General features: G+C 43.4%; 1 protein-coding gene across 1 annotated transcript; it reads left to right on the forward strand.

Moving 5' to 3' along the window:
• Positions 1-1,439: 1,439 nt before the first annotated feature.
• On the forward strand, positions 1,440-15,510 carry GABARAPL1 (GABA type A receptor associated protein like 1). The gene is made up of 5 exons (XM_055570233.1): positions 1,440-1,828; positions 6,363-6,441; positions 7,847-7,965; positions 9,394-9,455; positions 11,012-15,510. The coding sequence occupies exons 1-5, from the start codon at positions 1,739-1,741 to the stop codon at positions 11,013-11,015; spliced, it is 354 nt and encodes a 117-aa protein (XP_055426208.1). The 5' UTR covers positions 1,440-1,738; the 3' UTR covers positions 11,016-15,510.
• Positions 15,511-16,002: the final 492 nt, after the last annotated feature.

Genomic DNA, 16,002 nt, shown 5'->3' on the forward strand with positions numbered 1-16,002 from the left:
GTCAAAGCTCAAATCAGCTAAAATAACCAATTTGAAAACAAGGACTAAACATTACAAAAATATAATGCGATACAAGAATTCCTGGATTTTCATACATAATAAGGATTGAAAAATGCCATGGAGAAAAATGATTAGCATTAAAAACAAAGGTTAGGGACTTCCCTGGCGGTCCAATGGTGAAGACCACCTTGCAATGCAGGGGTGCAAGTTCAGTCCCTGGTTGGGGAGCTTAGATCCCACATGCCTTGTGAACAAAAAACGAAAACATAAAAGAGAAGCAATATTGTAACACATTCAATGAAGACTTTTAAAATGGCCCACATTAAAAAAAAAATCCTAAAAATAAAAAAATGTAGGGCTATGCAATTCATTTTCCTTGTTTCTTTTCATTTGTTTTTTTTTTTTTTTTTCAATCAGAGATCCTGAGACCTTGATGAAAGATGACAAGTGACCCACTGTTGTTATTTTTCAGAACTTCCTGGACTTCTTTAGGGCACAGCAGCCCCTCATCCTGTATCTTCACTATTTTTTAATATTACAGTTTCTGCTGCTCTTCCCTTACAGGTCCCTATAATCACTTGTTAGTAGTGGTTGGAAAGGCCTTATTCCTCTGTCTTAGCAGGGAAAGTGGAGGGCAAGAGGGAGGCGACACTGTTACCTCCCGTCTTCCACCAGCCCTTCAGGTGGCGCTTTGTATTCATGGCTGGAAAGGAGTATCCTCCTCCCGTGAATTTTTACATCAGGGGAAAAATTGAGGACTACCGAGTTAATCGCCTGAAACGCCCGATGTTTTTCCGAAGACAGACCTAACTTCTGAGATCTGTCATTCATTTCCATAGCTGTAACCTATGCAAAGTCCTTAGTAGTAACGACTGACGTCACTTCCCTGGACCTTGATCACACCTCATGCCCTTCACCTGCTACATCTCTTCAGTTCCCTGAGTCATGCCCTGTTTATGTTCTAGGGGCAGATTTGCTGCAAAAACCCAAACATGACGCCAACGTGGTGAACGAGAGGTCACGGGGCGGAGGCAGCCAGCCCAGCATCCGAGGCACCAGTGTAATCAATGAACGAGCAAAGGGCGAAATACAAGCCCGGGGCACCTCTGAATGGGCCAAAGGAGTTCCAGGACCCCCATCCCACCTCTTTGCAGACACCAGATCCCAACAGCCTGAAAAAAAGCTGGATTTTTACCATCTGTATTTGTTTTGGGGCCCAACCAAGAAATGGCGGAGAGGGTAGAAGACCTCTTTAGAACATTATTTTTTGTTGTTGTTTTAAAAACACCTCTAATGTTACTTTCACAATAAAATAAAATGTGAAAATTTCTCGTGTTCTAAACGGACTATATTCGGGGAAACTGTAACTAGAATGAGAAAACACTGAAATGGACGGCGCCTGCCCACCCCCATCCCGCGGTCCAAGGTTCGCGGGGGCGGGGCTTCCTGACGTCACAGGATCAGCGGGCCGTCGGGTTGTTTTTGTGCTCGCAGCTCTCGGGAAAAGCCACCGGGAATTCTTTACCTGGCCCTACCCTGTCTTGGAACCCAGGCCCCGAGTCCCTCCTTTCTGAAAGCTCTGCCGAGCGGCGCTGCGACGTGGGCTGGCCTCTCGGAAGCGAATCTGAGACTCATTGCGAATTGCCCAAAGGGATCATCATCAAAAGACGGGAGAGACGCCTTCGTCCGCGAGAGAGGCAGGCCCCGTCCGGGGATTTTAGAAACCCTGCGGTTCATCATGAAGTTCCAGTATAAGGAGGACCATCCCTTTGAGTATCGGAAAAAGGAAGGAGAAAAGATCCGGAAGAAATATCCGGACCGGGTCCCTGTGAGTGTCCTGGGGGGAGGGGGAGGGGGATGGGGATGGGGGCGGGGGAGTCGCGATGGCTGCCCAAAGGCACAGAAGGGTGGCCCCTAACATTACTCAACCTGCACGCCCTTCACCTCGGGGAGAGCCAGTGGAATGGACGTTCGGACTGCGGACCTTTAAAAACTCGTATCCCTATAGCCTGTCCCCATCTTTTAGAGCTGACCGCAGTTTTAGAACGGATCCTACGATTGAGTGACTCAGCAGTGTTCAGCGGCTGTGTTGGCTGGGATGTCCTCAAAATGTAGCTTTTTGGGGAGAGAATGATGAGGTCGGGACCACCCATATGCTGCCTTAAGATAGCATGGAACTGTTCAGGAATGAACAGGGGGATTTGCTCCCATCAATTTCCACCCTTAGGTGGTTCTCCGTTAATCGGGAGGACTTTGGCCCTTTGTAGCCCTGGGTTTGGCAGGGAAATATTCGGAAGCCATTGGATCTTTTGTTTTATTCTGTGAGAATTAGGAAGGGAAGGGGATGCCACAAGAGTCCTGGCCCAGAAAACAAGGTCACGTTCTCTGCGCAGCAACCCGGTTGCCTCATCATTCTTGGCTCCAGGGTTTGTGGGCCGGTGTTTATTCTGAACACATTGTACCTGAACACAATCAGGAAGGACTGAGACCTTCTTCTCGGGTTTTTGGACTCAGGTTTATGTTCTTTAACTTAGTGCAGGCGGAGAGAAGGAAAAGGGAAGAAATACCAAGGTGTCTTTCTGCATCCGGGCGTTTTTCCTGTTACCCTTCCCCCCGCCTCTTGCCTGGTTTTCGGTAATGTGGGCTGCGTAGCTGGATTTGAGGGCAGAAGGCTTTTAAAATGCGATAGAGGGAACAGCAATCCTTGAGTTTTGAAGATGGGAGGATTAAAGACCCTAAGACTGTGTTGTTTATCTTAGGGCAGGGACTTGAGGATAAATATTACAGGTAATTTACGTGTAAAGGAATTGCAGTTATCTGATGGTGAATTCCTTTCCAGTCTTCCATCTAACTTTTCATGTTCTTACAGCTGCCAGAAGCGACCTGGGCCGTATAAACCTCTTGGAGTACTTTTTCCATAATCTAAGAGAGACATGAGGGCTGTTACATGAGGGGAATTACGTACAAAGGTGTTTTCAGCTCAAAAGGAGAACTAGCCCTAATACCCACTAAAGGATGCTTCACAAATTTCTTTCCTGGTCTCTGGACCTTGGATGACTGCTTTAAAAGTTTCCCACCAAGTCTTGGTGACGCCCATCCTATCCTCTTATAATATTTTCAGGTGACAACTAACTTTGATTGATAGCTTACCACATCCCTGGGAATATCTTCAGTGCCCTGCCTGTAGTCATTCACTTAGTCCTCACACCATTATAATCCCTTTCTACAGAAGAAGGATCTGAAGAAATGGAGTAACTTACTGAAAGTGGCTGATGTGTGCCTGAGCTGGGATTCTGATCCTGGCTGTTGGATCCTCCAGGCCATAGTGTTTCTCAAGGTCCGAGGCAGTTCTTGATTTAAGAATGATTTAAGCGTGCATTGTGCTCTCAGATACTGGAAATAGAGAAGTCAACTGTTGCTGCCCTCAACAGTTCAGATGCCAGTATGATGCCAGAAAAACATTCCAGTAAGCAAAATGATGACCGTTTTTTTCAGAACTCCAAGATTAAAGCTCTGTTCCAGTAGTTCTGTATAAGCTACAAGCTCAGAATTGTACCTGTTCCAAAGTCTAGTTAAAATTCTCCTATATTTCCTCAAAACAGCCCTTCCCATTTCAGTTGTTTCCATGCATTCACCCAGAATTTCAGCTAATCCCTCTATTTTTTTCTCATTGTTTGCTGTTAAATATTTTACTTATTTGATAATTTGTAAGTTCTTATGACTCACTCAGATCTCATGATTTCTCCAATTGGATTTTAACCAGTGGCCAAACTCCTTCCAGCTGCTCAGTGTGTGGCTTTCTTTCTGATGACAAAAAAAAAAAAAAAAAAGGAGCTTTGACCTCTGAATCCTGAGATTTGGTGTTAGTTCTGGGCAGAACTTTGCATCTCACTGTGCTGAAGTGTTGACAGAAAAGAGGGTTAAATGATTTCCAAAGCCCTTTCTCACTGGACTGTTCTGTTATTAAAGCAGTCACGTACCCTGATTCAATTGCACTTGTCTTTGTTGCTCTCTTTTCCTGCTCCTTTCTTGTGGTTTCCATCTCTTGTTAATTGGGGCTGGAGCTGCCAGGTCTCAGAGTTCCTGCGTAGCACAATGCTATGCTCCCTCCTTCCCTTTTAATTTTATTTACCTGCTGCCTCATTGTTGGGTCTTCACTGGTCTATTTCTATGCTCTTCTGACTTTCTTTTCATTTCTGATTCATATATCAGTACTCCAGGTTTAATTTTAATTTTTTTAAAAAATTTTTTTCTTTTGGTTTTATAGAAATATAATTGACATCTGGTACTGTATACCTATAAAGTGTACAGCATCATGATTTGACTTATATACCTTATGGAATGATGGTCACAATAAATTTAGTGACTGTCCATACAGTCTCATACAGATACAAAATTAAAGAAATAGAAAAAAAAATATGTGTGATAAGAACTTTTAGGATTTACTCTCAAAGTATAATTGACCTACAATGCTGTTAATTCCTGTTACACAACATCGTGTTTTTTATGCACGTTTCAAGACACCATGATAAGTCTAGTTATGATAACATCACTGTGTTAGTTACTACTCTATTCCTCACACTTTACATTTTGTGCCTGTGACTTATTTGTGATAATGTCCTTCTGGTCTTCCTGGTGCAGAATTCTCTTTCTCTGCAAAAATAGGCAGGTTTTTCACTATGTTAACCTATCCCCTTAAATTTAAAAGCTTCGGAGTTCTCCAAATCTTTATGTTTAGATCTTTACAGTTTACAAAGCCTTTTCACATAAAAGTTTTATGGATTTATGGATTATTTGGAGAAGGCAGTGGCACCCCACTCCAGTACTCTTGCCTGGAAAATCCCATGGGCAGAGGAGCCAGGTAGACTGCAGTCCATGGGGTCGCTAAGAGTCGGATACGACCGAGCGACTTCACTTTCACTTTTCACTTGCATGCATTGGAGAAGGAAATGGCAACCCACTCCAGTGTTCTTGCCTGGAGAATCCCATGGACAGAGGATCCTGGTGGTCTCCAGTCCATGGGGTCACAAAGGCTCGGACACAACTGAGCGACTAAACATACATATGTATTATACTCCTTGGAATGCTGAAGTTAAGAGAATTTATGTGACCTGTGCCCAGTGTTTATTTATGCTTTAACTTTTCTGTACTTCCCTTATCTTCTACCTAAAATGATTATATTTTCTAGACTAAAAATCTAAAACTGATGGTTTTATAATCAATTCAAAGTATTTATAATTTAAATCAAATTACATATTACATCACTTATATAGTATATAAATACTGAATGTGTTTTTGTAATATTTAAATTTAAGTACATTATTTAAATTATTGTTTGAAATTTTATTTATAAAATATTTCCTGTTTTATACATCTACATGTATAACTTTTATGTATCTTTTTTCCTTTTTTAAAATTATTTTTTTTTGGAAGGATAATTGCTTTACAGAATTTTGTTTTCTGTCAAACCTCAACATAGGTATATGTATATCTCCTCCCTTTTGATCTTTTTTTCCTTTTCACCACAGAAATAAATGACCCTTCTAAAACTTGAAAGTATTCTAGAAATATTTAATGTAGACACTGAAAATCCCTTAAAACCCTAACAGATAATCAGTATGGGTTATTATGGGTTATTGTACTGACATTCTATTAATATAAGTACTACTTTAACACTTTTTTTACTTAATAGTGCCTTGAATGCGTTTTTTTTGCAGTCATTCTCAAAAATTTTGATGAAGTACAAAATTTAAACCACATTATCTGTACCTTTACAGATAAATATCATTTATGAGAAAGAAGAAACCTAGTAGGTACTCAGGACCACTTGAGAAAATCCAGACAATTTTCTTGGTGCTTCAACTAAATGCCAGAAAGTATATATCCTGTAACAAAGTACCTGCCTACCAATGCAGGAGCCATAAGAAACTCTAGTTTCATCCCTGGGTCAGGAAGATCCCCTGGAGGAGGGCATAACAACCCACTCCAGTATTCTTGCCTAGAGACCTAAGAAGAGAGGAGCCAGGTGGGCTATAGTCCATAGGGTTGCAAAGAGTTGGAAATGACTGAAGCGACTTAGCATGCACGTACACACGGTAACTTGTAATTAAAATCAAGGTCCTCTTTACTTTTCATAATATCCCTTCCTTATCCTCTTGTTGTTTCAGTAATAAAATTATAACTTTATTAAGAAAGTTTGTTTCCCCGTACATTTTGTAAAGGGTAAGAGAGAATAAGAGATGGAAAAGTTGTATTGAGCCTAGAGAAACTCACTTCAGATAAAGGCAATTGTAGGGTGTAGAAGGTAACATACTAGGTTGGATTCTGCAGTTTTCATTCCCACCCTTTGTCTCTCCTCCCAGGTGATCGTGGAGAAGGCTCCCAAGGCCAGGGTGCCTGACCTGGACAAGAGGAAGTACCTCGTGCCCTCTGACCTCACTGGTAATGCTCTGTCCCTCCCCTGACCCTTCTCCCACAGCAGACCCTTCCCCCCTCCTTCCCAGTCTTTCCTGTGTGCATGTGATCGTGGGCTTGAGGGGAGATAGAACGGAGGAAAGTGAGTGGGATGCCCCAGAGAGTTGGGTGATTCAGCGATGGTGATGTAATTGTTCTTCCCCATCACCGATTTCCTTAAGCTTTTTCCCATTGTTGTAGGGCCTTGTTTGATTTAGAGGCAGCAGAGTGTGAGAGCTTGAAAGAAAAGACCAGATGTGTATTATATAAGCCGCTTAAAATTCAGGTTTGTTATTGTGATACCAATTTACACCATAAGGAAAACCATACTAATTTGTTGGGAAGATAACATTATAGAGATTCTCAGCTGAATACCTTGACCTCTTCAAGTTATGGTTTTTTTGTTCATACATCTTGTAGATACTGTTTGGATTTGCAAAAGATACGTTAATTCTTCGTGTTGATGTTTAATGGAATAACCACTGCATCCAGGAGACACTTGGAAAGATATTGGTAGATGTGTTTGCTCCAGAGTGGTTAGGTTTGAATATCAGCCTTCTAGAAACCGTGGGCAGAGGAGCCTGGTAGGCTGCAGTCCATGAGGTTGCTAAGAGTCGGACACAACTGAGCGACTTCCCTTTCACTTTTCACTTTCATGCATTGGAGAAGGAAATGGCAACCCACTCCAGTGTTCTTGCTTGGAGAATCCCAGGAACGGGGGAGCCTGGTGGGCTGCCGTCTATGGGGTCGCAGAGTCGGACACGACTGAAGCGACCTAGCAACAGCAGCAGCAGCAGCAGAAACCTTTCAGTGTGCTCAGTGAAAAATAAAGCACTGAGCGCCACTCATTGCCCCGACATTGGGATGAGGGATTGTACTAAGATTACTGGAGTCAAGTAGATATCTTCCATCACGAGTTTGTCTTAGGCGGAAATGGACATGAAAGTGTCTGGTGTGTGTGTTTTTTTTCCCCCCATATTATGTGGCTTTGGGATCTTAGTTCCCCCTACCAGGGATAGAACCTGGGCCCTGGCATTGAAAGCACCAGAGTCCTAACCACTGGACCCCAAAGAATTCTGAAAAGTGTGTTTCAAATCAGATTTAGACCATGGGAATGTTAGCATTAGGTCTGAAATTGAGTAAAGTGGAGACGGATTGAGGAATTAAACTCCATGGCACGTCAAGGCACACACAGGCTTCTTGCCATGTCATTTTTTGTTTCTGAAGCTGCAGGACAGTGTTAGGCTCTGCTCAGATGATAATGCCTATCTGGTGCTTTGGGAAACAGGTGCTGTAGAATTGTTTTCCGGATCTTACTACCGTCCTGCTAACCTCTCGTTTTCTTCCGCTTTGTCTTTGTTTTCTAAATGCCACCCCCCCACCCCCCATCCAGTTGGCCAGTTCTACTTCTTAATCCGGAAGAGAATCCACCTGAGACCTGAGGACGCCTTATTCTTCTTTGTCAACAACACCATACCTCCCACTAGTGCGACCATGGGCCAGCTGTATGAGGTAATGGTCCTGGCGACAAGGCCGTACCACCTGGCCTTCTCTAGCCTCCGTCCCAGGTGTTATCGTCCACACACCCGGGAAGTGGGGCAGGTGGTAGAGGTGTCATTTATCAGGATGCTCTCACATGGCCGTGTCAGGCTCTGGGAGATCAGGTGTCTCTTGTCCATCAGCAATTGAGCGGCACACGGGATTCAGTCCCTTTGAATTATTTTCTCAGTCTTGCCCTGCCGTAGTGTTTTAACATTGGAGTGTCCTTATTGAAACAGCAGGAAGTGCTTTCTGACCACAGATATACCAAATCAAATCAAATTTAAAGACCAGGCAGTGTTTCAGTGGATTCATTTGTCTTCACAAATCAACTCAGTTGGAGGGAGTAACGTGAATGATTTTATTTGGTTTAATTTTTGGTAAACTGTAAAAATATGATGATAAACTATAGTAGAGAACTTGATCATGATTTATCACCTTGGATTGTAACTGCATCATTATTCCTCAAAGGGTTTCACATAATACTGCCTTATAATTCTATTAGTGAACTTTTCTAATAATTTCTAGTTTTTATTCCACAGCATACATTCCCTGGTTTATATCCATATATATATATCCCAATATATATAATTTTATATCCCAATATATATATTTTTATATCCCAATATATATAATTATCCCTTCGATTCCCGGGTCAGAAAGATCCACTGGAGAAGGGATAGGCTACCCACTCCATTATTCTGGCCTAGAGAATTCCATGGACTGTATAGTCCATGGGGTCATAAAGAGTCTGACAGGCTGAGCGACTTTCACTTTCAAATATATATAGTTAATGGGTTTCCCTGGTGGCTCAGCGGTAAAGAACCTGCCTGCCAATGCAGGAGACACGTGTTCAATCCTTGAGTCAGGAAGATCTCATGGAGGAAGAAATGGCAACCCACTCCAGTATTCTTGTCGGGAAATCCCACGGACAAGGGAGCCTAGTGGGCTACAGTCCATGGGGTCACAGAAGAGCTGGACACGACTTAGTGACTGAACAGCAGTCAACAACAATATATAGTCATGTTGTGTCTTTGTTCTTCTTGCCAGAATGAGCTTCATATCTCTCATGTGTATGATGTTCTCCATGAAGGTTTTTGTGAACTTAGGGTTCACAGTTGAATCCCAGCCACTTCTGCTGCTTCTTTGATCCCTGTTTTTTTGGCCCTGCCCAGTGGCATGCAGGATCCAAGTTCCCTGACCAGGGATCAAACTGGTGACCCCTGCACTGAAAGCTCAGAGTCTTAAGCACTGGACCACCAGGGGAGTCACGTTATCCCCTTTTGAAGGGGGATGCAGGGTACCTCCTATGCCTACCCTACAAAGTTGTGTGAGACTCCAGACCCTAGGGATGACGAACTTGATTATGTTTCTAAACCATTCTCTCCCCTCTTCGCCTAGGACAACCATGAGGAAGACTACTTTCTGTATGTGGCCTACAGTGATGAGAGTGTCTACGGGAAGTGAGTGGCGGAAACCGGCCAATGGGAGCGACCGGACTCGGGGCAGGGGGAGGGGCAAGTGTGGGGCTTGGGGAGAGAGAGACAGAGGGAGGGCTCCCCCCGTGAAGGAGACAGAGGAGGAACACCTGGAAACACGACACCACACACACCATCACCATATTTTCACACGCTCGATTGACATTTTTTGCTGCTTTCTCGGCCCTGGGAGAAAGCATGTCAGGACAGAGCTGTTGGGTTGGCTTTGATAGAAAAAAAAAATGGGGATATTCTAGTCTCACAACAAACACTGCTGCGAAATCTGATTTCCATGGAAGAATCAGGGGGTGGGCAAGCTGGGGCCAGAGACCGTGAACCGACAATAACTTCCTGCTCTCCTTTGCTTTGGGCAGAGATTCTATTTTTGACATTTGCACAAGACAGGTGGGGATAGGGGTTGAGAATGTTGCAGGATTACTGGCTGGTAGGGGACCATTCCTGGGGACCAAAAGAGACCCACTGTCATTGAAGTATTATAGCCCCTGACCTCTCCTATCTCCCGCATCCCTCCCACATCCCAGTGGTCATCTCACAAGCATCACAGTACCCAGCCCACCACCCCTGTGGTGGCTGTAGACCTCAGACCCAGACACTTAGATGGAGCTCCCCTTCTGCTGGAGAGTAGAGGCCAGGCGTGAGGGACGTCAGGATTGCGAAGATAGTCTCCATAGCATAGAACTGGAACTGAATGAGTACTGAGCATCTCTGTCTAACCTGCTTTGCTCTTTGGTGCCCGTTTTCCCTACACCTACCTTGGACTTGAATGAGCGTCACCCATTTCAGTAATAGGCTAAAACCACTCGTCTTGACATTTCCCAGACTTCACTCCATGAGTTAACGGAGTTACGTACAGAAAGGGCAGGTATGGGGTAAGATGGCTTGTCTGCACCTCTCGCTTATCCAGAACTCTTGCTCCCGGCCCGCTGTCCTCCACTTTCTCAATGCACAGAGATGCATGGTGAGGGCCAGTGGCACCCCCTCCTTGGGTCTTAATTTCCCGCAGCTGCTAGTTAGAAAAATTTGAGAAGGGTGACTTTTCATAGTTCTTGGGGATTCCATTTGATTCTGATTATTTTCACGTTAGGGTTATGATCTGGGTGGGAAGCAGGAATTTGCACCCAGATGGGACATTTCAATTCATCTCAAGACACTTAAGTTCATCTCCGTGAATGAAAAGGGTCCTTCCCGTGGGGGAAGTCCGAGGGTCAGCTCTGTCAAGATGCAGGCTCTTGTATAATGAAGTTTCTGCTGTCAGACCAAGGAAATAAAAGAATTGCATACCTTAAAATGAGTTAGAAATGTTGCCTTTATTTAGTAGGTATTAGAGTAGACGGTGTGTGGACTCCGAGTGGGAAACTTTGGGAGGAGGTGGCCTTTTGAGGGGTCGCCTAGATGTGGTCAGACGTGTACTCCGCCCCTCACCACCCAGGAGTCACTCCAAAGGCCAAAGGCGAAGGGAGCTGGGAGCGGTGTGCACAGGGTGTCTGTTGGCAGAATGTGCGTGGTTTTTTCCTCTACAGATAAATGCCTTGTCACTGCTTTACATGCTCCTCAGAGCTGAAGGTGGAAGACTGCCTACATCAGAAGATAGCAAAGTGGAGGTGGGGGGTGCTTGTTAAAATGCAGATGTCTAGGCCTTGTCCCGGGTTTAGCTGACTCAGAATCTCAGCGTAGGCAGCTGTGTTGTTAACTGGCTCCTTGTGACTCTGCTGCACACCGAAGCTGCAGAGGCGCTGCTCTGTTAACCTGGCTTCCCTGTAAGTCCTAAGCCAGCCTGTTCTTGCTATCACGTCCTGGTCTGTAAGAGGCCACTATCTCCCAGAGCAGCAAAAGGCACCTCGATGGCTTTTGGGCTTGGCACAAGCTTGGTGCCCCTTCCAACCTTAGGTTAGAACCTTCAGTCAGGAACCCATATGTAGATGGGCAGTTGGGGTACAAATTAAGAGACAGCAAAAAACAGATGAGTGGAAATTCCTTTCTGAAAAAAATCAGGTGGTTCTGCTTTATTCCACTTTTTCCCCAACACAAAATTATTTTTTTCCCTAGAAAGCCTGGTGCTTTCTACGAACCTAAGAAGGTTCGTAGGACTATATTGTGAAATCAGGTTAAAAGTGAGAAAGAACAACAAACGTGAATAGTGGTGACTAGGCAGACAAGTGCACCGCCATGCTCAAACTCCGGGGGGCGCTCTACCCTGGTTGTATGTATGGCATTCTCCAGAGCTGGGTAGGGCCCAGCTCTCTGCCTTGTTGCATTCACCCTTTGGACATAATATTGTCAGTTATTCCAGGTTGCTGTGAAAATGTTCCACATATTAACCACATAATTCTTTATGGTGACTGTGTCGGTAACCACCCAATATAATAGGTATGTTGTGATTTGAGGTCTTGTGTGTGAGTTGGCTCTTGCCCATGAATACAGCCCCACGTCAGCTGTAATAACACACCAGTCATTTCCAGAAAAATAAACTGGTTGATAAACTGATTCTGTCCAGTTTTTAACTCAATACAAAACTTGTATTCAACTGTTTCTAGCTGTGTTTTCTTTTGGATCTATTTTTACTCTTATTTGAATAAACTCCAAGCATTCATCCTCATTTTGTTTTTACTGCATGAAACCAATTATTTTGAGAAACTGGTCTACTTTGTCCTTAAGTGGCTGAGTCCAGCTGGTCACTCTACTGCAGCCCCAAGTAACTGTTTCCTTCCTGGCCCTGCCTCCTGTCCAGCTCCTCACTCGCCCCTTTGTTTACCTGGATATTACAGAGCTAGGCCTGCAATCTGGTCAGTTCCAGCCTGTGGCATGCTCTCCCGTGGGTAATCAGGGCTACAGAACTTGTTTTTCTTGTGTTTTAATCTTCCCCATCCCCCAAACAAAAAACAGTCCTTGTTCCCAAAGCTGTAAGATGTTCTCAGCCTGTGGTCTCAGTCTGTTTACCATGTATTTTCTTTTTACTTTTATTCTTGCGGTTAAGGACACTTTAATAGTTTGTAAATACAGGCAAACAGATTATTTTTATTTTGAAGTAACAGGAAGTGATCACTTCAGAAGGAGTCAAATGACATTTCCACGTGCCACCGTGCAGGCCTGCGCATATTTCAACAGTGACTAAGAGACAACCCTCCGTCACTCTGCGTGTTTATTTTGCAGTGTGGACCATCAGTTTTGACAGTTCTGTTTTCAACACAGCAGTGTATTTAAGATCCTCAAGACTTCCATTTAGATGTGTTTAGCGCCTGAAGCTTGCAAAAAGTGATCCTGAGCTCTTGGGTTGGAGGTTTGAAACACAACTTTGTACTTATCTCTTGGGGCCTGTGTTGCCTTACATCACTCAGTCAAAGCTTGGTTTTGCATTGCTTGCCATTTAAAGAAAAAAACTGTGTTTTAGGTGCTCTGATTCCCTACCTCCTTCAAGTCTTGGCTCAGCTATCACTTCAGGCTACCCAGAGCACCTTTTTAAATATTTCAGCAACCTTCACCCACTCGCAGCTCTCACTAATTCCCACGTTGATCTACTTTAGTCCTGTTTGCCGAACCCAGATCCTAACATTTTCTCAAGTTTATGGTCCACTCTTACTAGGTTGTAAGCTCCAAAAGGCAGAAGTTTTATTTTGTTCAATGGTTCATACACTCTGGTCAGAACACTGCCTGGCCTAGAGCTGATGCTCAAAAAAAAGTGAAAGAAGGATAGCTTCTGATAGGCTTGAAGGTTTCAGTTCAGGGATTAGGTCATGAAGAACCAAATTATCCATAAAAGCACAAGTTTCAAATGGGCCATTTAAGGACCGTTGGGAACACCTTGGAGCTTACTAGAAAGATTTGGAGGCTGGGCGTAGGTCTCAAATCCCAGGTTTGCCACTAAACTAGCTCTGTGACATGGGTGGGCCAATTTATTTTTTGTATAAAGGAAGTGGTGAATTTCCTTCCTGTTAGATATAATTACATCAGAGGTTGTGACTATGAAATCCTTTGCAAATTAAATGACATTGTTGCATATTAGGAGTAAGTTTTATTTAAGACTAAAATGGCAGTGACTTAGGCTAACTAGCCAGAATAATCTAGGTTTTTATTTTTTTGTTCACTGGTGATATTCATTGGAAGGACTGATGCAAAACTGAAACTCTAATACTTTGGCCACCTGATGCATAGAACTGACTCATTGGAAAAGACCCTGATGTTGGGAAAGATCGAAGGCAGGAGGAGAAGGGGACAACAGAGGATGAGATAGTTGGATGGCATCACTGACTTGATGGACATGAGTTTGAGTAAGCTCTGGGAGTTGGTGATGGACAGGGAAACCTGGAGTGCTGTAGTCCATGGGGTCACAAAGAGTTGGGCACAACTGAGTGACTGAACTGACTGAATATTGCAGGACATTTATTATAATAAATCCTGCATCTATTTGGAAAATGCAGGATATGGCATGAGTCAGGGAAAGTGTAGCATATGTTGAGCTGGGTGTCTCTAAAAACAGTTTTCAGACTTGATGGGAAATACAGCTGAGAAGGCTCTCCTTTTGGTTAGTAAACTCTCCTTGAGGATTGATTTTCTTGATGGAAATAGCTGATCATCATCTTTGAAGATGATCTTGCCCGGTCTCCTTTTCCTCGGGTGCAGGTAAAACCTATATGTGGGACAGAGTAGCTAGAACATTTCAGAGCTTTGTCAGGCTAGAACCAGCATAAATATGTGAAAATATTTGAAATATATAAGTATTTAAAAAATATTTAAAGCACATGTTTAAAATACATAAATATTTGTATATTAAAATTTAAATACACAAGTATTTGTATATTTAAAATACATGCACAAGGCATCGACTCCATTCTTGTGTAAAAACGTCCAGGTTTGGCATAATGACTGCCTCCTGTTGTTCAGTCACCAAGTTGTGTTCGACACTTTGTGACCCCATGGACTGCAGCATGCCAGGCTTCCCTGGCCTTCACTATCTCCTGGAGTTTGCTCAGACTGATGTCCATTGAGTCCGTGGTGTGCTCCAACCATCTCATCTTCCATCGCCCCCTTCTTCTCTTGCTCTCAATCTTTCCCCGCATCAGGGTCTTTTGCCAATGAGTCGGCCTTTCACATCACGAAAGAATACACAGAATGCACACAGAAGAACTACACAAAAAAGGTCTTAATGACCAGGATAACCATGGTGGTGTGGTCACTCACCTTGAGCCAGACATCCTGGATTTTGAAATCAAGTAGGCCTTAGAAGTAAAGCTAGTGGGGGTGATGGAATTCTGGCTAAGCTGTTTAAATCCTAAAAGATGGTGCTTTTAAAGTGCTTCATTCAATATGACGGCAAATTTGAAAAACTCAGCAGTGGCCACAGGACTGGAAAAGGTCAGTTTTCATTCCAATCCCAAAGAAAGGCAATTCCAAAGAATGTTCAGACTACCTCACAGTTGGGCTCATTTCACATGCTGGCAAGGTAATGCTCAAAATCCTTCAAGCTAGGGTTCAACAGTATGTGAACCGAGAACTTCCAGATGTTAAAGATGGATTTAGAAAAGGCAGAGGAACCAGAAATCAAATTGCCAACGGCCATTGGATCATAGAAAAAGCAAAGGAATTCCAAAAAAGCATTGACGTCTGTTTCATTGACTATGCTAAAGCCTTTGACTGTGTGGGTCACAACAAACTGCCTCTTGAGGCCCAGGCTACTTCTGCCCTCTGTTCCACATCAGTTGGGTGTAATCCTCATCCTGAAAGTCAGACACAAGATCTACTCCTTGTAATCAGATAGAGGAAGAGACCCAGACAAGGACAGCATACTGGCCAGCTCTCTGAAGGAAAGCTCCCTGCAGGTACTAAGGACAGCACCACTGACCTCTACTGGCTGGAATTGAGTAACACAGCCACTCCTACTTGCAAATGGAATTGGTAAAATTTAGTCTCTATCCTAGGTGGCCATTATCCTGGTTCAAAACTTTATTACTGATAAGAACATATAGTACAATTAATCATATACACTAACGTGTAAAATAGCTAGTGGGAAATTGTAGCTCAGCCTGGTGCTCTGTGATGACCTAGAGGGGTGGGATGGAGGTGGGGTGGGGAGAGGGAGGCTCAAGAGTGAGTGGATGTATGTATACTTACGTTTGATTCATGTACTGCAGAAACACAACATTGTAAAGCAGTTATCTGATTACAATGATTTAAAAAAATTAAAATTGGATTTAAATGTATTGCTATGGAATAAGAACATAAAGGAAATCACTAGCATCTGACTTGCCTGGATTGGTGGCTAAATGTAGGAGATTTCTACTTACCCCTTCAAAGTTAGTCATGTGAACTTCTGAGGGGTAAATAAAAGAAACTGAATTTTAAGCAAGACTTTACCTAAACAGATGGAATCTTGAGACTTACTAGGTAGAGTGTTAAAACTTGCCAAACAATGACAGAAACTCACAACATACAAATGGCCACAGTAAAATGCATCTAGATTTAAAAAGGAATGAAAAAGAGGAATGAAAACCAGACTACCATTTGGGATATATGAACT

Source organism: Bubalus kerabau, chromosome 1, assembly GCF_029407905.1.
Source record: "Bubalus kerabau isolate K-KA32 ecotype Philippines breed swamp buffalo chromosome 1, PCC_UOA_SB_1v2, whole genome shotgun sequence".
NCBI lineage: Eukaryota > Metazoa > Chordata > Mammalia > Artiodactyla > Bovidae > Bubalus > Bubalus kerabau.